This window comes from Acomys russatus, chromosome 27, assembly GCF_903995435.1.
Source record: "Acomys russatus chromosome 27, mAcoRus1.1, whole genome shotgun sequence".
Lineage (NCBI taxonomy): Eukaryota > Metazoa > Chordata > Mammalia > Rodentia > Muridae > Acomys > Acomys russatus.
The window spans coordinates 4,722,437-4,744,305 of record NC_067163.1 but is presented as its reverse complement, the minus strand read 5'-3'; the positions used below and the strand labels follow the sequence as shown (position 1 = coordinate 4,744,305).

The 21,869-nt window shown below is 46.9% G+C and overlaps 1 protein-coding gene across 1 annotated transcript in view; it reads right to left on the bottom strand.

Annotated features, from left to right (window-relative positions):
• Myo16 (myosin XVI) overlaps positions 1-21,869 on the bottom strand; it is a 373,810-nt gene that overhangs the window by 163,659 nt on the left and 188,282 nt on the right. Inside the window, 1 exon segment of the mRNA XM_051169490.1 lies at positions 10,556-10,628. Within this exon segment, the coding sequence (XP_051025447.1) occupies positions 10,556-10,628 (73 nt within the window).

Sequence of the window (21,869 nt, the reverse complement as noted above, 5' to 3'; positions counted from 1 at the left end):
CTCCCAGATCCCTCCTCCTCCCTGACCCCTCCTCCTCCTCCCAGATCCCTCTTTTCTCCTCCCAGACCCCTCCTCCTCCTCCCAGACCCCTCTTCCTCCTCCCAGACCCCTCCTCCTCCTCCCTGACCCCTCTTCCTCCTCCCAGACCCCTCTTCCTCCTCCTCCTCCCAGACCCTCTTCCTCCTCCCTGAGCCCTCCTCCTCCTCCCTCCGACCCTCTCCTCCTCCCAGACCCCTCTTCCCCTCCTCCTCCCAGATCCCTCTTCCTCCGGACCCTCCTCCTCCCAGACCCTCTCCTCCTCCGCACTCCTCCTCCTACTCCGACCCATCCTCCTCCTCCCAGACCCCTCTTCCTCCTCCCAGACCCTCCTCCTCCTCCTGACCCCTCTTCCTCCTCCCAGACCCATCCTTCCTCCTCCTGACCCCTCTCCTCCTCCAGATACCCCTCTCCTCCTCCTCCTGGGGGGTGGGGGAAAGATCCCTCCTCCTCTCATGAGCCCTCTCTCCCAGACCCCTCTTCTCTCCCGACCCCTCCTCCTCCTCCCAGACCCCTCTTCCTCCTCCCAGACCCCTCCTCCTCCCAGACCCCTCTTCCTCCTCCCAGACCCCTCCTCCTCCTCCCAGACCCCCCTTCCTCCTCCAGACCCTCCTCCTCCTCCCTGACCCCTCTTCCTCCTCCCAGACCCCTCTTCCTCCTCCTCCTCCCAGACCCCTCCTCCTCCTCCCAGACCCCTCCTCCTCCTCCATGTGCTCCCTGAACAGACATGCCTCCTAGAGCTGGAAGCAGTGTGCTCTAGCGGTGCCACACCATGGGGAGCGTCATTCCCCCTTTGTGTACTTAAGGGAAACACTGTGTGCCAATAACTTTATGACGGTTATCACTTCTTACTGACAAAATTACCTCAGTATTGAGGGAAAATTGAGAAAACACAACAAAATACATTTTTGAAACAAAGTGAGATAACTTAAATTTTCAAAAATCTCCTCCTCTGCTGGCTATTTTCAGAGACATTTCTATCTTTCTTATAATTAAAATGGAAGGGGCGGGCATAATCGTTCCTTTCACAGCAGGGCTATGCCATGTATGGACACGATGGTTCCACAGCAAGGGAACTCCTGCTGCGGATTTGTATATCACGAAAAAAGCACAGTCACTAGTGAGGCTCTGACAAGACCAGGGGACAGGCCAGCTCAGCGGTGCGTGCAGTGAGGGAGGCTCTGCTGTGGTGCTCGCATGCTGAGCCTCTTCCCTTTGCCAGCCGGAAGGTTTCTCCATAGTAAAGTCTCTTTGCCGCAGTCTCAGTGCAGGAGGAGTGACGTGTCCCACTTAGGTCACCAAGCTCTGCTTCAGTTGCACCTTCATCCATCGGTGTCGTCATCTGGCCTGACTGTTCTTATTCCAAAGAGTCCATCACAAAAGTATGTACTCATCTAAGAAGCTTTGTGCTTTAAATCTCAGGGATATCTCGCCCCACCCCCACCCCGCTTTCCACTCACCCCATGAAACACCGTCATGGAGGAGCAAAAAAGAAATGTCCTAAGGAGCTATTGGCCAAATGCAGAAAAGGGAGGCACCAGGAAAATGGCCCTGCTGGTTAAGGCACCTGCTGCCATGCCTGGTGACCTGAGTTCGATTCCCAGACTCACACGGTAGAAAGAGAAAACTGACTCTCGCAAACTCCCCTAGCAATGTACCGTGGTGATGTGCACACCCACATACATACACCTCATCCCCCACATACATGAGGGAGAGAGATTTAATACATTTTTAAAAAAAAGAAGATTGCCCAAGTTCCAATGATCGTGGGAAGGCCATGGTGGAAACAAAGGCTACAAATTTAAAGATATTTCTGCTTTACCGAGACTATACGGCACCAGCAATGCAGTGTGGTTCCTGTTTAATTTTCCTGCTCTTCTTGTGATAAACTATAGCAGATGATCTTCAAATCTACAGAAGTTCTCCTACACTGTGAAGTCAGAAACCCAGGGACAAAATGACCAGAAAGGATAGTAGCCCTTGCAGTGTTGGTCTTCTATCTAGAACTAAAAATTCCTCTTGTATGGCTGTCAGTATGTCACAATTACATGGTATAACTGATGCACTCACATTGATTAACACATTTTCATGGACACACATTTTTATATCCATTTGATGAATTCTATTAATACTGTGTTTGATATGCTTCCATATATAGTTCCCCACCTATCACAACAATAATAAGCTTTTGTCCCTGTGGCTCTTCCTGGTGCTGGGAAACAGGCTGCTCCTGCGTCCTCTAGAAAGAAAGCAGGTACGTGCTTCCACGGGAGGTAAGGGAATCCAGAGGAGCAAGGGCATTAGACCTAGGAAGACTTGGGGCTCCTGGGGGAGGAGAGTTCAGAGAGGGCTTTCTGGAGAAAGCTGGATACCCACCCAGTTTTGCTCTATGAACAAAGCCTACGTGTTTTGTTTATATTCATTTCATCTCAAACATAATCTTCCTACAGCCTGCATCTCACACTGGTGCCATTTTCTCTGGTTGGAATTCTCAGTTCACCAACCAGGTCAGCCTTTCATCTTAGCTGCACTGGGCATGTGTCACCTTGTCTCTGGACTGCAGGGGGGACCAGGGTCAGTTAAATACAGAAGCCTTTCTAAGGAACGAACTTCAAAACTGCCATTAAATGGCAGTAAGGCAGGTAATGTAGCCCTTCTGTGTCATGCCTGGCACTGCCTTGAAACTTCACTAGCGAAAAAGGGACCCAGAGTGGCCAAAAGTCAATGATTCTACCTTCATTTTCACTCTGTGTAAATGTGTGTGTGTGTGTGTGTGTGCGTGCGCGCGCGCGTGTGCATGCACACGAATGTGTATGTGCAGGGATGTACAACACCATCAGAGGAAAATATAACTAATCAGCGCACTATTCATGGTTCTAGAAGTTTCTAGAAGCACAAATCTGTGTCAGTAACCTAGAGGATCATTGTCTTCAATGCTAAATGATTGTTATGTCTCCTTTTTGGATCTCCCCAGCAGACTTGTATGAGGGGAGGATATTAGATTTCCAGGAATTCCTCGGAGCAGCCGGGGAATGGGTGAAGGGTGAGCGTAAGTCCTTGTGGAGTAGCCACTTGATTAGCGTGGATATGCTCTTATGGAAACATGTGCTTCATACATCAAGAGAACCAACAGGTTTAATAATAAAAGTGACGCATTCCTTGAAATCTCTCTTCAGCGACAGAACCTCGTTGCTTATCCAGATGGCCCATCGTTCGTATTAATGACAAACTTAATTTCTTGAGTAAATTTTCACCAACTGTTCTCCCTTCATTTTTACTGCTCAGTGAAATCTATCTGGAGCAAAACTAAACAGTGCATGACATGTACATCACGGAATTAAAGGGGAGCGTTAATTAAAGCCGACTCCCATAGAAGGTGGAGACACCACCCCCTCCCCGGTGTCCAACAGTGAGCTCGCTGGAATTAAATGGGAGCTTTGTGAAAGTGGCTGATGCCTGGGCCTGACCCCGAACTCATTAAATTGGAGTGCAGCCCAGGCACCGATGTGTTTGTATGCTTTTCAGGTGGCTATAGAGCCCAGCAAGATGGACGGTGGGGAGGGAATGGAGCCCACTTGCCAATTTGTTCAGTTCAGCATTTAGTCTAGATATATGTGCAAAGTGTGACATGTGTTAGTGTATGCGTGTCTGTGTGTGTGTGTGTGTCTATGTGTGTGAGTGTGTGTCTGTGTGTATGTGAGAGAGAGGGTGGGGGTGGAGGGTTGAAATTTCAGATACTGGACATTTCTCAAATAAGTCCAGCATATTCAACTGTCTGAGATGTTGACAGCTCTTTTCTAAGAACATGCTGAACAGGCTGACGCCTACTGGAGAGATGTGGTAGTAAGCTAAGCTCACACGCATGTGTAGGACTTCCCAAGGCCTTTAAGAAGTCAGGGAGACGATGGGTCTCTGACTTGCCTCTTCTAGACAATTCCTGTTGTCCACATTGCTAGACCTGCTTCCCCAGGGAGTCAAGTGTGCCTGCGATGATCAGTGACCAGTACAATGCCTATAGAGTGGAAGCTGTGAGAAGCTGCTGAGGGCAGCAGGTCTCCTTCCAGCCTCCCTGAAGCCCGCCTAAAGCTTCCTACCCAACATTCTGGCTCTGAGTGTCTATTTCCTGTCTCCTCCAACCATCCATCACCCTGATGAGGAGGCGATAAGAACACGGAGTCTGGAAGACATGCCTGGGTTATGTGGGCTTGAGGATGTTCCTGCTGCAGGGCCTCCTGCCATGGGGGATGTCATGTCTAGAAGGCGCCTTAGGAACGGGCACAGCTCTGCCACATACAGAACCTTTGGGCACCTTGACAGGTGGCATCCCAGGAGAACCATGAGACAGTTAACTTCTGTTTTTCTAGATTCTCCAGGAACAGGAATTCTGTTACCACAGCCCAAAACTATCAGTCAAACTAAGTGTTGGCTCTGAGAGCTTGCTCCTCAGGAGGCAGCCAGCCAGCCCGAGTCATTCCATCCCACTGGACTCCACACTCAGCACGTAGTATCTAGCTCATGGTGGAAAAATATTAGTGCAAGGGGGAAGGATCTGTAGAGATTTTGAAGGACACTTTATAAACCATACCTCAGCTTAAGCATAAACTAGGCTCTAGAATTAGAAACAGCGCCTTTGACCAAAGCCCTGTTAAGTCAAAGCTTCTGTCATTGTTTCCCATACTTTCAAACAAAACAATGAACGCTTAATTTTTTGTTTTGGCAGTAAACATTTGGCTTAATCAACATACCCTTTTCATATAAAGTTTCAAGTACAAGCGTGAAAAGATTGGCATATAATCTCTACCGAATGCATTATCCTTTTTAAGTCGCTCCGAGCTAGAAGTGTAGAGATGTGACTTGTAAGCTGACAGAGAACAGGACTCAAGGCCCCACGGGTCTGTGTCTGAGTTCCAGTTTGGTGCCATGAGGGCTTTGGGGTTTTCCCTTAGGATTCTGAAGACAGTCAGAGTGAGAGAGTGGACAAGAAAACAATCTCACTCAAAGGAGAAGCCTAAGGAAGCTATGCATTTTCCACCATGTGTGGAGACCACCCTTAAGGACGAGTTTACCCTTTGGACTTGAAGGCTTTTCCCAGAGAGCCACGGTGTTCATCCTGAGAACGCTCTATCTTCCCTGGGGTTACTATGTAGCATTAGTATTCAATGTAGTGATATTGATCATTGAAGAATAAACATGCAGTAGTGAATTAGTATTCATTGTCTTGGTTCTTTTTCTTGTTGCAATGACAAGGAAGAAGCCTGTGCTTTGCCTGGCGGTGGGAGGAGGGTGCAGGGAAGGTGAGGAGAGATGAATGCTGGCGTTTACTGGCTTTCTCTTTCTCCTTTTAACTCAGCCCAGGTCTTCAGTCACGGGGTGCTGTGGCTCCACAGGTATGGTGGGACTTCCCCTCCTCAGCTAAACTTTTCTGGTAATGGCCCTGGAGGTGTGTCCCCTGGGTTGTTCTGAATCACGCTGAGGTGAAGAGGGACCGTGAAGTTAGCACGTGTTTCTCATATGCATATGGGTCATATGAATTCCATGCTGAAGCACTTTGTTTTCATGGCCCTGGTGCTACGATAGGAAGGTATTCCTGCCTCTTCCATTTTAATGAACTGACTGCTTTTTAAATAGATTTAGTGTAAAATTCGGCTGTGGAAAAGTAACGACCTGCACAGAAAACTTCTTAAAGAGGAGTGTTATTTCTGCACTCCTCACACCACCTACTAGCCTATCTTTAAAGAAATTTTAAAAAATCCCAGTCAGTGAGGGGAAGCAGTTAAGAGTTTAGCAAACAGGTACTAATGGTGCAGGCTTAGGTCGGGCCTCTGATGGACTGTTGGTTAGACTCTTTTTACTAGCAACGTGACACCAGGTTCTAGGGCAACGGTCAAGAGTGTCATCAAGAGTGACATCATAAACTGATCAGCGGCTTTGCTTCTGCACCAGATAAGGTAAATGAATGTACAGAGCATGTTTTGAGAAGGTAGAGTCATTCCGTGCACAGTTTACATGCTCACTGCTTATATACGTCAGCTTACCTGAAGAGGCCCCTATATCTTCTTATACAGACTCCGATATTATGAAAGGAGTTTAAAGAATTGGTTTCTTTTTGCCTATGAAGCTGCCCAGAGCAGAGAGCACTTTAAGGCTGAGCTAGCCGTGTTGCATAAGCATGCTTTTGGATCTGCGTGGGAAGTGAGTCTGCCCATCAGCCCTTCAGCACATGGGTCCATACTGATGTCCAGCAGCTTTCAGGAGTGTGCGTGGTTAAAAAACATGCAGGCTGTGGCCACTTACAGCTAAAACAGAAACTTTTCACCATCAAGTTTTGTGCACCGGCCCTTCCACAGGACCAATTAGTCAGCCTTTCCCCATCACAGGGGGAAGTAGCCTCTCCTTGGCTCTCTTCATGAACTTGGGTAGCTTGTGATGGTGTCAGCCTACTGAGGGTATCAGACTTATGGAGGTGAAGGACTGATCAGGATACTGGGTCCCAAGGCTTGCTCCTTGGGGAAGCTGCAAAGGGAACTGGCGAGCTAGCCCTCTCAAAGCAACCTCCACAGCACCTGCCCCCCAAGACAGAGCCAGTGAAGGCAAGCTGAGCAGCGGCATCTCCCTAGGTTCGAGGCTGAGGGAGACTCAGATCAGAGCCTGTAGCTGAGGCCTCCAACTCTGGCTCTAGGGGCAGCCCACACCCTGACCATGCTCAAATCCCTGACAGGAGCGTCACCTGTATTTGTGCCTTAGCTTCTTGGGGACTCTCTGTACCCTCACTATGGAGGGAATTTTAATTTTAATCTGGTGTCATATGCCTTAATCGGCGCACAGTCTCTTACACTGAACTGAACAAAGGGGGCCTGTGCTCTCCACATGTCGGCGGATTCATGTGCGCTTCTGTTGGTTTTACTGTACAGCTCCTCATCTCACCACTTCCCGTGCATCTTATTTGAAAAGAATATTACCTGCTGGGCTGTGCAGGGGACACTCGTGGTTATCCTACAGTGCTCTCCTACCTTTGGGTTTTCTAATTCCTGGCCAGCTCATGAATATTCATTAAGGAGGCTCCCCTCCCCCTCCTGCTCCCACCACTCTCCTTCTTTCTGTTTTTCCTCCCTTCCTTCCTTCCATCAGGTAATAGGTTACCGTAACATATTTCTCTCCACTGAAACATCTAACACCACTGCTGAGTTATACAATCTAGAACACTGTGTTCATTATAATACAAGAAATTGCACTCATTGCAAAGTTGCCTGCAGTCCCACCACCTCCCTACACCAAATCTCATCACAATGCTGATGGTGCTGGAAGTAGTGAGGTCTGTGAAGAGGACCACGTCCTTGTGAACAGCACTGCTGCTTTTATAGAGGGGCTTTCACATCCCACATTGTTGTTGGGGTTTTTTGTTTGTTTGTTTGGTTGGTTGGTTGGGTTTTTTTGGGGGGGTTGGTTTTTTGAGACAGGGTTTCTCTGTGTAGCCCTGACTGTCCTGGAACTCTCTTTGTAGACCAGGCTGGCCTCGAACTCACAGAGATTTGCCTGGCTCCACCTCCTGGGACCTGGTATTAAAGGCATGCACCACCATGCCCAGCTTGCATCCCACATTGTAATGACAAGAAGGAGTCCCCGCCTGAGAAGAAGTCCTCAGTTGACACAGAACCTGGAAGCTGTGGTACTTTGCTCTTGGGTTTCCAGCCTCCAGAACTGAGGGCAATGACAGTGTATTGTTTACCCAATGTGGGGCAATCTGTGGCTGCATCACAGAGATGGTGAAGAGACCCATAGCATAAGGCTGATCTGGCAAGTGGCAGAGGACTCAGGGGTGGGGATGCTGGGGCCTTGGCATGCATCCTGCTGCCTGCCTTAGCAAGAAAGCCACGGTGAGGCTTTCCCCTGCATCAGTCTCTTCTATACATTTCAGTTGTGAACATCTTTGATAAAATTTGGTTAAAGACAAAATTATGTACAAGACACAGTTTCAATCCTGCTGGAGTTGGTATTCTAGTCAGCAGCTGATCTACCAGTCAATATGCTTAAAACAGGATAGAATGGATGCTTATAAAGGCAATACTGTCCCTTAGGTATGCTCCTGAATATAGCAATGATTCCTTAGGCATGCCAGCTTAAATGTGCAGTGGAATGGAAAATGAGGAAGTCCTGCTAGCAACAAAGAAATCCACAGAGAATCAAACCAGTGGCCTTTAAAAAAAGTTCATATGCAAAATTTGGAATTTATTGCTTCCAGGTAAAGATACTATTTGCATTCACACTAAGAAATCGTATCTTTCCAGAAGATTCCTAGCAACCACTATGTATAGCAGCAAGGCAGACATGCTAAGAAAATGACATATTAAAAATTGTTCTTTCCTAATCAAAGTCTAAAAATCAATCTTGACATTTTACCCATCAGTGCTTAAAAACAGCACTTAAACAAAAGATCGATTCATTTGTTAGGTCTGTAGGGAAAATGTCCCTTCCTGGTACCCTGAAATCACAAGCTGTGAGTATATTCTGAAATACATCATTAAAATACTCAGCAGAAACAAAGGATGAAGGTTCCATGTGATGGTGGTACAATGCCTATGTTTTAATAAGGAGGCAACATGAGTGCCATGCATGTCATCTGTGAGCAGTCAGGCTGAACATACGAGCTGAGTCTGGATGAGGAAGAACTGTATAGGAAGCCAGTGTCACTGGGATTTCTATGTGTCATTAACTGGGACACAGGTAAACAGTGGATATCATTGATGGAGGTGTGTGTACATGTGTATACATTGCATTTGTGTGTATTTCATAAGGTGAATATGTGAGGACTCCAAACTAAAGCAGCCGATACTCAAAGACTGGGCAGAGAAGTTCAACAGAGCAGCCTGCAGACCCAGGAGCAGTGTGCAGGACCTCCTGCTCCACTCCTCACCTCCTTCATTACTCCTGTTGCAGGCAGGTGTGAACAATGTAACACCTACAGGCAGGTGTGAACAATGTAACACCTACAGGCAGGTGTGAGCAATGTAACACCTACAGGCAGGTGTGAACAATGTAACACCTACAGGCAGGTGTGAGCAATGTAACACATATAGGCAGGAATAAACAACATAATACATACAATCAGGTATAAATAACACATACAGTAAGGTGTGAACAACACATACAGGCAGATGTGAACAGCACATACAGGGAGGTATGAACAGCACATATGGGCAGATATGAACAGCACATACAGGGAGGTGTGAATAGCACATACGAGCAGATATGAACAGCACATACAGCGAGGTGTGAGCAGCACATACAGGAAGGTGTGAACAGCACATACAGGCAGGTGTGAACAGCACATACAGGGAGGTGTGAGCAGCACATACAGGAAGGTGTGAACAGCACATACAGGCAGGTGTGAACAGCACATACAGGCAGGTGTGAACAGCACATGCAGTAAGGTGTGAACAACACATACAGGCAGGTGTGAACAAGTATGAAGAAAGGATCCCGTGTCCTATGTGGTCTTACTTCTCAGCAGTGATCTCTTTCCTCACGCTGGACTGGAGGAGAGGTAGAGCTGTTCTAGACTAAGACCAAGTCAACTACACACTGGTTCAGTGCTCACACAGGGCAGAACACTGTATGGTGGGATACCCTGCACCATCCCAGCCTCTATTGTCAGTGACTCATCCCTCATTTTGCAAGTCAGCTATTCACATAAGTAGGCAAAGCCAGAATGACGACAGACAGTCCACCTAGGCCCAGCTATCTCTGCTACTAAAAGTCACAGAACTGGGTTCCGCATGGATTCTATATAAGCCCTTGTCCAGGGTCACTGATACCACACTGTACATTTAAGAAAATAAAAGCAAATAGATCACTCACAGATTATATGAAGCTCCACAGATAAGCAACAACAAATTCAATTCTCTCCAAGTGCTGGCTGTGCAGTTACAGGACCCCTGTGTGGCTCACAGTAATATTTCTGCTTTTATTTTACATTTAAGTTTTAATCACATTTAACTTGATTTACAAACTATTCCTGCAGTACATTTAGATACTCAAAGAAATCAGATCTTTCTTAAAAGCATCCTCAACTGAAGGTGAATGAAAGACAACTAGTAACCCAGCAGGTGGCTGTGGGTTTCCAATAGCACAGTCTATGTGACCTCACAGGAGATGAGTGTACTAGCAGAACCAGGAGGCACAGCAGGGCTCCTGTACACTGATGCAGGCTGAGCTTTCCAAGTGCTGTTTCCTGCTTTCAAATGCCCTTGGTCTCCATCATCTGACCTAGGATAACCGCTACGTGCCCACATAAAGCTAGAAACATTCACAAGAACCTTGCAACTTGTGACTCTGGGCACAGGAACCTCCTGGGGGCTACAAGACCATGGACAATGGATCATCAAGACATGAGGAATGCTAAGTTGAAGGGAAGGGAGGAAATGCTTCTTAAGTCCATATTTGAATGTCTTAATATGAATCATGAGTTATAAAATCAAGTAACATTCACAAGATTTTATATATTAAAAAAAAAAAAACTTACTTGCTCAAATTCATTCTTTTGAAATTCCTCAAAGCCAAAAATGTCCAGTATCCCAATATCCAGTGTCTGTGGGCTGAAAGGAAGCAGGACAGAGTAAGCGGGCATTCTCAGTAACTGCCGTTTGAGATGACTACAAACACACAGCATGGTCACTGCTGATTTCAATGAAAAAACCAGTAAACGGGATTTTGGAGTCTGGGAGAAAACTCCGAAAGTTGGCAGCACCAGGACAATCCCTTATGGCTCCTCAAACTATGTTTCAGGGTAAATACACCTTGCTTTCTTTCTAGATTGAAAATGTGACTATGGATGGGTGACTTGATGTTTGTTTCCCTGAAGTTGTGTCTGTGTCCTTCTCCCTAGATCAGACCCACTGTCTTTCAGAATTAGGAATCTACACAGCCAGTGTCTCCCTCCCCCGGTCTTCACTCTTGCCTTCCCAGGCTCCTCACACAGTCAGTCAGGAATTGTTTCACCCTGTACCACACTAGGGGACATGTGACCTCTAATGGCTCAAGTTTAGACACTTGATACTGTGGTCCTCCCCAAGGACTAGATACAGAAAACATGAACTTCAGAGACAGATTTAAACCATTTTGTTATCCCATGTGAATTGTCTTTCTGGGAATTTACAACAGTCTTAGTGAGGGTCCCTAGTGTCTGCACCCACGTGACCGGTGAAGTGACTCTGAGCACTTGACTCCACAGACAGATAAGAAGTTATTTGCCACACACATTTGAATTGACATATCTTTCCTCAGAAATTATTTTGGGGAGATCGTACAAAGCTTGAAAATATTTGAATCCTTTGCACTGGTGTTTGCATATGAAGGCACACATGCCAAGACCATGGCTGGGGCACCATCAGACACCTGCAAACACGGATCTTCATTGCTAACGACAGCAACTTCAAAAGAAATGACTGTTGAGAAATTTTAATCCAGCAACATGGCTGCTCTGTCAATGGGTTACATCCAAAGACTGAGGTCTGTGTGATCCAGACATACACACACACACCCCTAGCACTAGCTGGAACACACACACACACACCCTTAGCATTAGATGGAGCACACACACACACACCCTTAGCACTAGCTGGAACACACAGAGACACACCCTTAGCATTAGCTGGAACACACACACACACACACACACACACACACACACACACACACACACACACCTTTAGCACTAGCTGGAACACAGATAGACACACCCTTAGCACTAGTTGGAATACAGACACACCCTTAGCACTAACTGGAACACAGACACACCATTAGCAATCATCTTTAATCCTGATGATGTCTATTGAGGGACAGACAAAGTGATGAATCAGAGAAAGATTGACAGAATGAGTCAGAGATAGATGATATGCTACGCCCAAGTCTCACGAGAACAGACAGGAAAGAGAAGCTGTGTGTGTGTGTGTGTGTGTGTGTGTGTGTGTGTGTGTGTGTGTGTGTGTGTGTAGAGAGAGAGAGAGACAGACAGACAGAGACAGCGACAGAGAGACAGAGACAGAGTGACAGAGACAGAGACAGAGACAGAGACAGAGACAGGGAATGAATCGAGTCCAGTGCAATACAGTTGAATGCAGTTGAGTTCATGCACTCACTGCAGTTCAGTTTGTGGCGTTCAGAGGCAGATTTTCCAAGGAGAGGAATTCAGTGAGAGCAGAGAGAAGCCAGTTTGAATAAGTCAGCTTGGAGAGGAGTTTTGAGCCAGAACAGCTGAGTTTTCTAGCCAGCCAGTATTTAGGATGAACTAGAAAGGGTGAGCTTATTCAGCAGTAAGTTTCAGAAGCTAGAACATTCTAGGCCTAGGTTAGCAGATGGAGGCTGGAAGCTGAAGCCTTCAAGCTTTGGGCTTGCAGAAGATTAGATTGTATGGAGGCTAGAAGCTTCTAGGCCTAGGCCTAGGAAAACACTGCAGGCATAGTCCAAGCCATGTATTCCCACAGCTTGGGTATAGCTCCCACCTCATGCACTCATCAGAGAAAATAAAAACAACATTTACAAATAACAAGTATCCCATAACCAAGATAAGGAATTAAATGCCATGTATACATTGTACATTGATGCAAAAAAAATGGCCACATTCACAGGGAGTAGAACACACACTCAAATAAACATAGCATTGCCTAAGTAGAGACACAGAAGAGCCAGGAGGAAGTGGAGCAAGGCCAGGAAAGGGAAACAGGATTCGTGTTTACTTCTCATGCTTGCTTGGTTATCTTGATAACCAGGCAAATTTTCTATTGGTGCTTACGTAATTATGTGAAAATGTAAGAAATGTTCAGTTGCGACAGTGAGTCAAGAGAAAAGATGGAAACAAGTGTATCTTTTAGAAGAACTGCAAGTCATACAGCGTCAGGCATGTAAACAATGCGCAGAAGACACTCAGTGGATGAAGTCGTTGCCATGCCAACAGGAAGACATAGCCTTAAAACCCACACAGAAACCTGGATGTGGCGGCCTGCAGTTGTAACCCTAGTGCTGCTACAGGGAGACGCAGGGACAGGAAGCAGACTTCCCAGAAGCTAGCCTGGTACAGGCAAGGTGGAAGGGGACACCTGACAGCCATGGTTGTCCTCTGACCTCTATGAGCGACATGCATGTCTTAGACACACACACACACACACACACACACTAAGAAAACAAGTAAGGACAGATGAAACACATAAGAGAAAGGTCATAGCCTGAGGGCATTTTATAATTTCCTAAACACCCCATACTACTCTAACAAATTTTTTCACGGAACGTATTTAAAGCCCTTTGTTTAAAAGTACATGTGCAACTTACTGCTAAGGAACTTTCTTCTGAGGAGGAAAGAGACTTGAACCAGCTGTGGGGCAGAGACAAGAAGCCCCAGGGACAGCACTGCGATGGGCACTGTGCTAACGCTGTCGCTGACACAGGGTACATAGGGACCACAGCCGGGACAGAGTAGAGTATGTCTCCTGAAAGCCCACGTGGCACGCTCAGGAGTGGACACCTCTGCACTATGTTCATCTTGGGAATGGATGCCCCTCTCCTCTGTCCACTTCAGTAGCCGGTGCCTCTCTCATGTATGTGTCATCTCAGGAGCGAATGCTTCTGTGTGTGTGCACGCCATCTCAGGAGTGGACTCTTCCCTGGCTCCTTCTTTTATGCTCTCCCCAGCTCACTCATCTGCCTCTCCTGGTTGGTTCCCACTGACTTTGACAGCAGACTCCTTAACATTAGGATACAATTTTAGTAGAGTCTAAAGAAAGTACCAATGGATCACAGGGGCCCTGTGCATCTCCAACAACCTCCTCTTCTCCCAGAACAGCAATGTAATGCCGACAGGCAGACAGAGGTGCTTAGTCACCATGTACAGTGGTGGAAAAATCCACTACAGATTCTGACCTGGATTAGAAGTGTCTGTCATTAACTAATCACCTGAAGGAAGGAGGCATTCACGAGGTCAAAAGGACAAACTTCTTTTGTTGTTTTGTTTTTTTAAATATTTGATTGGGTTCCAAACATGTTTAGCCACAAATTTAAAAGTTGGTTGAAAAAAAAAAAAAAAAAAAAAAACCAGAATCCAGAGTTAGGAGAAGAATTAAATGAAAGTTTAGAGCGTGGTGAGGTCCGTCTGCAAGGACTGTGGGGAAGGCATGCTGCATTACAAGCCGGCTGTGGCCCCGTACAGCTGAGTGCAGTTGTGTCTGTGACATCTAGTCCAGGAACTTGCAGCTAGGGGAAGGTGTGCCACTCATAGCTAGGCTCCAAGAGAGAGAAACGGAGATCCTCAGACCCACCAATACTCAATCTTCAGATGACATGCACCGTAAAACGGCTATGACATGGCCATTTTCCCTGAATTCTCTGAGAGTTCTCTTTGGAGCTTTCCTAGTGCCTAATAATTCATATTAACTTATTAGTAAATTAAATATCTTTTATGTCACAGATATTAGGTTGTGCCACTAATCTATGTTTGATGGCATGTGTGTGTGTGTGTGTGTGTGTGTGTGAGAGAGAGAGAGAGAGAGAGAGAGAGAGAGAGAGAGAGAGAGAGAGAGAGAGAGAGAGAGAAAGCTGGAATCTAAAGTAACTTCCTCAGACCTAAACACACTAGCTAAGTTAGGATGTCATCATAAGTGGAAGCCGGGTTAGTTTGCCCTCATCCCCAGCACAGTTTCCCAGCATCCCCTGGGTCATGAGTAGGCTCAGGAAAGGGAGCCCAAACAAAATAACAACACATTTTGAAAAGACGGTGAGCAAAAGACACCTCACACCCAGGCCTCAAGTGGCCTTCCTGCCATGCACCTGCCAGCTGTGCCTCACCAGCCACACGACTGTCCTAAAAGTACAGACAATACGAGTCACTTCGTCCCTTCTTGTCTGTGAAAGCAGAAGCTCAGTTTAGTGCTGCTCATGAACACATGTCCCCTAGTGAGCGCCTGCATTTATCGCCGTGATGCACGTAGACTCGTTTCCAGGAATATGTTCAGAAACGGGAATCACATCAGCCCACTACATGGTCTAATTGTTTTTTTTTTAACCATAAACAATATTTAAATGATATCAGTGCTTGCATTCTGAGTCTAAAACAACTCCCACTTCAGTATGACAGGAGACCGAGTAAATAAGCCATTGCTGCTCCACCAATTGCTCTCTGGTCATTGAAATGATGGTTACAAAATGTGGAAAAACAGATGAATAGTTATGCAAACGAAAACATCCAGGTGAAAAATGCAGTGTGTGAGGGATGAAGCAGCTAGGCCTTCATAAGTGTCTGGAGACAGCCGAAATTGGAAGCTTGGAGTGTGGGTTGGCTTCCTTTACTGAACTAAAGAACTGACTGTGGAATGACCCAGAAATTCCTGTCCTGGCTGTGTATCCAAAGAACAAGTCTACACGTCCAATCAGAGACACATACGAGTGTCTTGGGAGTCCCTTGTTCATGCAGTGAGACTGGTTATGGTAAGACAGATAACGAAGCACTCACTGTGTTGGTGCACCGCTATATTTTTCACAGAGGAATCTTGGACAGAAGCAAAGTAAGAATTAATAACTGATAACAGTTGTGTTCAGTGCTGAGCATGGATCTCAAATCTGGACACTGAGTGGAAGAAGCCACCCAGTGAATGGAAGAGGAAGGGCCAGGTCACCCGAAGCCCATGCTGTTGGAGGCCACAGGGCCAGCAACGCATGCAGCGTCCATAGGAATGTGAGGACAGGAGACTCTAAGGTAGGCTGGGCTTCCGCAGAATTGGATGGAGGTGTGTGCTCATGTGGACCCAACTATTCAGAGGACAGCGTTCGCCAGGTAAATAAATGGCACGCGATAGCTGCTTAGGTAAGTATTTATCTTGGCATTGGCAAATCCAGAATGACACGAGGGTTCGACATTTTATGACCAACACTGCCTGCTGCACATCTCCAAGCACTATTTATTATCAGAAAGATAATTGCAGGCAAGCATGTTCCGGATAAAGCTTCTGAGTGGCTGAGACCTTGAAGGAAAAGTGAAGTGTATTCTCAAGAAGTTGGACACAGTCATCACAGAACTTAATGTATCTGCTCCTTACCTTCACATACGTCTGGGGCGGCTAATTTTCATTGTCAACTCAGCTTTCTGTGCATGACTGCTAGGGTGCTTCCAGAGAAGACTGCCTGGGTGGATGAGGCCTTAGCTGAGTGTACACAACACCATTCCAGGGATCAGGAGTCCAGAATGGGAAAAGGGCGTGGGGAGAAAGCCAGGCACATGCCATCATCCCGTGCTCTCAGCTCCCTCCCTCACAGAGATGTAAGGATGCGTCTCATATGGACACTTCTGTCCACGAGGACCACGCTTCCTCACCAGGGATGGTTGGGCTGTATCCTCAAACTTTGGGCCAGGATAAATGCTTCCTCTTTTAGCTTATTTCCTGTTAGGTATTTGATTACAACAAGAGGAAAATCAACTGATACAGCCTCGGTCTGAGTTTGTGGACACCTTCAGCGGTGACCTGCTGTGATGAGCTAGATGCTATGTTTCAAGGTGCAGTCACGACAAAGATGTCACTTCTTCTGGCAAAGGGGGAAAAAGTGGCTTCATGTGTCCGCAGTCAGAGGCAGAGACTAGAGGGATCCCTTGAGATTGTCATACACTGTCACAGAGGGAGTGATGACTTTGGAAATTTACACCACATGTGAATTTTTTGGGGGTGGGGGAAGCTGCAGCAAAGAGAGCAGGCCAGACACATGTTTCCTATGAGGCAGTAGCCATGGGTAGCGCTTTCCCCTTCTGCAAGTGGCTGTTGGGTCCTTGTCTTTGAACTACCCATTGTGAAAGTCAACGGTGGAGTAAGAGCTGGCGTGAGAATGTAGGAGCCAGGACACGATCTTTTCTGGGTGATGTTTATCCCAGTCTTGGGTCTGGTCCACCCTCCCCTTTGTTGTCTGTCTGTGTCAGTTTGCAGGTGAGCTTGTGGCAATGCTTGTCACGGGACTCAGTCAGGGCTGGTGATCATGTTCCTGAAGTGATGACTGCCAGGGCTTGTGCCAAAGGAAGATCCATGTCATCACCATAGAGGATGGGGCTGAAAGGAGAGTGAAATCAGGGGGCATTTCAGAGGTTCATAGTCCATTTCCAGTAACCCTTTGGCTCACAGAGGTGAAGGACAGTCATCAAAATTTCAAGATCAAGTGGAGAGAAACGTAAAAGGTACACAACCATGTGATCTGCCGTGTTGGCCAGCTGCTCAAGGAGGAAGCTTAAGACAGGGCCAGGAGGAATGAAAGGCCGATAGCCGGGTATGAGGCTCCCCACAATCTTCCATGAAGAGATGCTGTTAAAAATCCTGCAAAGGAGACATTCCTCTGGCTGGGGGAGGGTGGAATGCATAGACAGCTCCAGCTTTCAGCTCATGCTGCTCTTGTAGAGAGAGCCAGTGTGTGAGGAGCACCCGTGCATCCCCGGCAGGAAGCCAGTGTGTGAGAAGCACCCGTGCATCCCCGGCAGAGAGTCAGGGTGAGGAGCACCCATGCATCCCCGGCAGGAAGCCAGTGTATGAGGAGCACCCGTGCATCCCCGGCAGGAAGCCAGTGTATGAGGAGCACCCGTGCATCCCCAGTAGGAAGCCACACTCTCCATGGAGCTATTTCCTTCCCCAGAGTTGGAATTTCACTTCAGAAGGCAATAGAGCCACTGGATGGGCTAAGCTCATATGGTCACAGGATTTGCAAGAATGGCCATCAGATTTGCAACTTTCAAAATTCACTGACTGACAGAGCCAGGCATGTGGTGCACGCAAGAAATGTGCGCGTGAAAAGCTTAAGCAGGAAGATTAATGACACAACAAGACCTGACTAAAAAAAAAAAAAAAAAAAAATCCAACTACCTTCTAAAGGCAACTCTCTCAGTCCACAGAAATTCAAAGGTCTGTGGGCTTTGTTGTGTCTGTTAGCATGATCTGAGTTGGGAAAGGTAATTCAGAGTTTGTCTTGTATGGCCTGAAGTGTAAGACTCCATTTCCAGAGACAGAAGGACATTGTATCCTAAGATTACATAGAGCTACTGGCTCGGCCTACAGGAAGCGTTGCCGAGTGCCACTGGTCCTTCAGCAAATTCTCAGAACACCTATCTTGTCACCAAGAGGAGCCTTCCCTAAGGCATTAACTTTATTTTACCTCTTATTGTGTCTGATCAACCTAGAAAGATAGCATGCTATATGAAACTGCCTGCTTTTGCCACAGAGAGCGGACACTGAGGACTGCTTTGTAAATGGTCAGTGTGGAAGCTCATATGCCCACACGGGGTCAGTGAAGTGTGTCTATGCCTTCTAGAGGTCCTCAGGACACTCACAGAGTGAGGAGCTGACAGAGGTCACTGACAGCCATGGGGACACAGGAGGGCTGGCACATCATCTCCTCCTGCAGGGCCTCTCAGGATGTTCTGGACCGCAGTCATTGAGTGTCAGTCTCACAGACCTGGTGTTCTTCTTTGCCTTCAGTGTATATAGGGCTCTGTGCCTGGAGCCCTTTTGAGAGCAAGAGTGGCTCTCTGCTGACAAGAGGGAGCCTCTTCCAAGACTTGCTGAGTCTGCTTTATCAAGAGTCCATGGACACTGTGGGAGACCAGGACCTCTTGCCATCATTCCCCCAGTGGCCTGGATGAGCAGTTCAGTAGGAGTGCAGTGGCAGCGAGGAGAGGAGTGGGCGTGGTTAGAATTGTGCTGTATCCTGGGAGTGTGCTGCTCTGCACTTCTAACTGATTCCACAGTCCAGGGTTACTTCCACTATCCTCATTTTGTCTTTTGCCTTGAGTTAAGATAATAATTATTAAAAAACCAACCACAGGATTTCTGCCGTCATGGGGAGAAACATACACACATGCACACATGCACACATGCATGCACCATGGAATTTAATAAATCTGGGGAAAAAAATGATCCATGATGTCCTTTTCATGTCATCTGCTCCGATGAGGAAGCCACCTGAGTCCTGGGTGTTGTGTGGGTGAGCAATTTTTTTTTCAAACTTAGTGTGTTTTCAAACACACAGACTCATGGGCCATGAAAAAAAAAAAAAGCAAGGCCGAAATCTATGAAGGCTGAGCCGCTGTGTGCTGACAAAGAGGGACTGCAAACATAGCCCTAGGGTCTGAGAAAACTGAGATTTACAAGGCAGAGGCATGGCGCTCAAGGTCTCCCTCACGTGGTGTGGTGGCTCAGAGTAGGAACCCTGGGCCTCTGCTTACGAGCCCTTGAGAAATTGAAACCCAGGTAGCAGATTAAAACAATGTGCGCACCAATCAACAGCGCTGGCCTTAGATGCATCTCCACGCACAAACCATGAGGTCCCCATATCCCAACAGGTTAGCCATAGGCTGCACTCAGGCTGCCCACAGTTTTTGTTTTGTTTTGTTGTTTTTTTTTTTTTCTTCTTCTTCTTACTATTATTACCCTTTTCTGACATTTTTGTCCCTGCTTGATAATCTCATTCTAACTCAAACCCTCCTTTTGCATTTTACTATAGTTTTCAAAAATAAACGTTAATGCACATATGTAAAGTACACAGTGTGGCTACAGACTCCCAGACGTATTTGTTACTAGTGCTGAGCCAGATACCGATTCCTCCTCTTGGTGGTAAGAACCGTTGTCCTTACATCTAGCTTTCCGCACCTCTGCATGCCACACAGTCACTACTTTGTACCTTTGATCAGCATTTTCCTGCCTGGCACCCTGAGGCTCTGGTTTTACTGTGTGTTTTTAAAGAAAGCTTCTGGGTATCTTAACAGTATCGGGAACACAAGTCTTTATCACCTGGAGGTTTCAGACTGCGAGGCTCTGTTAGATGACAGATCAAGGCGCCTAGGGAGCACCAGAGCCACGTTTACAGGCTTGGGTGCAGCGAAGACTAGGAAAGAGGCCCAGTGGCCGCAGTGCGGCAGCACACCTCTCCTGACGTGGCTTTCAGCCAGGCTGCCTGTCACTCAGGAACTGGTCTGCTAGTTCGCTGAATGTGTTTGCAGCTGCACCCATTCACCCAGTTTAGCAAAAACTTCCGACACCTGCATGCCCAGATGCGCAGAAGCAGAGGACAGGCTTGCCCTCAGGTCTGGCTCACACTTGGAGATGCTTTTACTCGAAGGCTCATTTCACTGAGCACAAGGAAATTACAGACATAAAAAGAATTGACTCTAAGGTTTTTCTAGCTGTAACACAGAACTCTTCCCTCCCAAGTGCTATGGTTTTATTTATTTATTTTTTTAACTGTCTTTTGTGCCTGTGTGTGTGTTTTCCTTGTCCGTGTGTCTGTGTACCACATGTGCACTTTCTGCCCACAGGGGCCAGCAGAGAGCCTTGGATCCCTTGGAACTGGAGATAGAGATAGTTGTGAGCCACCGCATAGGTGAGAGGAATCAAATCTGGGTGTTTTGGAAGAACAGCCAGTGATCATGACAGCTAGCCATCTCTTCCACAGCCCTTTCTCCTGATCTTCATTAGAAAAAGCACAGTGGGAAAATGCAGGGTTTGGAACACGGCCTTTCAGCGCCCACACTCCACACCTCCCCTTGCTGCTGTGCAATCTTGCCATTTACAAAAGCCCTCTAAGATTCTTTACATAGTTCACAGAATGACATGTAGTTCCCAGCCTAACTTCACGTCATGTTCAGCATATGATACTCACAGCCCATGTCCCGTCACCGTGGACCCTGCACACCTGAGGAAGCATGGCTTGGATGGGTGTGTCTCCCAGGAGGCCTGTGTGCAGAGGGCAAATCTCCAGAGTGTGACCCTGACCAACTCTAGCAGGCTTCCTTACTGGAAGCAGTCTCCTCAGAGGCAGTTACAAAGCAAAAGCAACGGCATTAACTACTGCTACTGACATGGCCTGCGTGGACTTTCTGACCCTAGGGCTCCGCTGGAGCACAGCATGGCTTTATTCAGAGACAGGGTCTCTGAGGGCTGGGGTACCGACTTTCTAGATCCCATCCTTGCCCTTCTAGGGCGTTGTTCACTCGGACACAACTCCCATTATGCCCCGGTGTAATAATAGCACCAGGGAGTTAAGGAACAGATTCCATCAACTTCTCTGAGCAGCACAGGTCACAGGCGCTGAGAGGAGGCAAATATGACAGGAGCTGCGTAAGTTCTGTCCTTTGGGTGTGGGGGGAGGGGGGAAGGACATGGATTGGCTTCCACATTCCGGACTTTAAAAAAAAAAAAAAAAAGCCAGGAAGTAAGATGAAGACTGTTTATCTGCCTTAAAATCATTTAATTACTCAGATTTCAATGAAACAATTTGGCCCTCAGATACTATTTTCAAGGAATATAAAGTCATTACTAAGAAGAAAATTCGCAACACTTGATGCTAAAGCACACTATTTCTACAGATCAGTGGAATCTCCTGAAAACATGGAGGCAGGACCAAAGCAGACAGATCTCCCTTAAGTGTAGGAGCTGTGCCATTCTTGAAAACAACTCACAAATGCTATGATTTACATTTAAATTTAGCCATGTTTTGGTCCAAGGTGTCTGGCAACTTTTATAATGAGAACGACACATTTTTTTTTTTTTTTAACCATTATTTGTCATTGGGTCCTTTAAATCTCACTTGGGTGCTAGGATGTACCTGGAGCGTTGGTAAAACCTTCAAGCTCCTCTCGATCTTCCTATTTGGAAACAGAAATGCTCAGACAGGATCAACAAGGGCAAACGCAGCTACAGAGGAAGATGGTCGGCTCTTCACGAAAACAGTACTCGTCTGTGTGTGGGGAGGAGACGGAGTAAGAGGCTTGTTTAGAGAACAGGTTTTGCTTCAGATATTTGCCAAATTGCAGAGTTTAGGTTGTCATG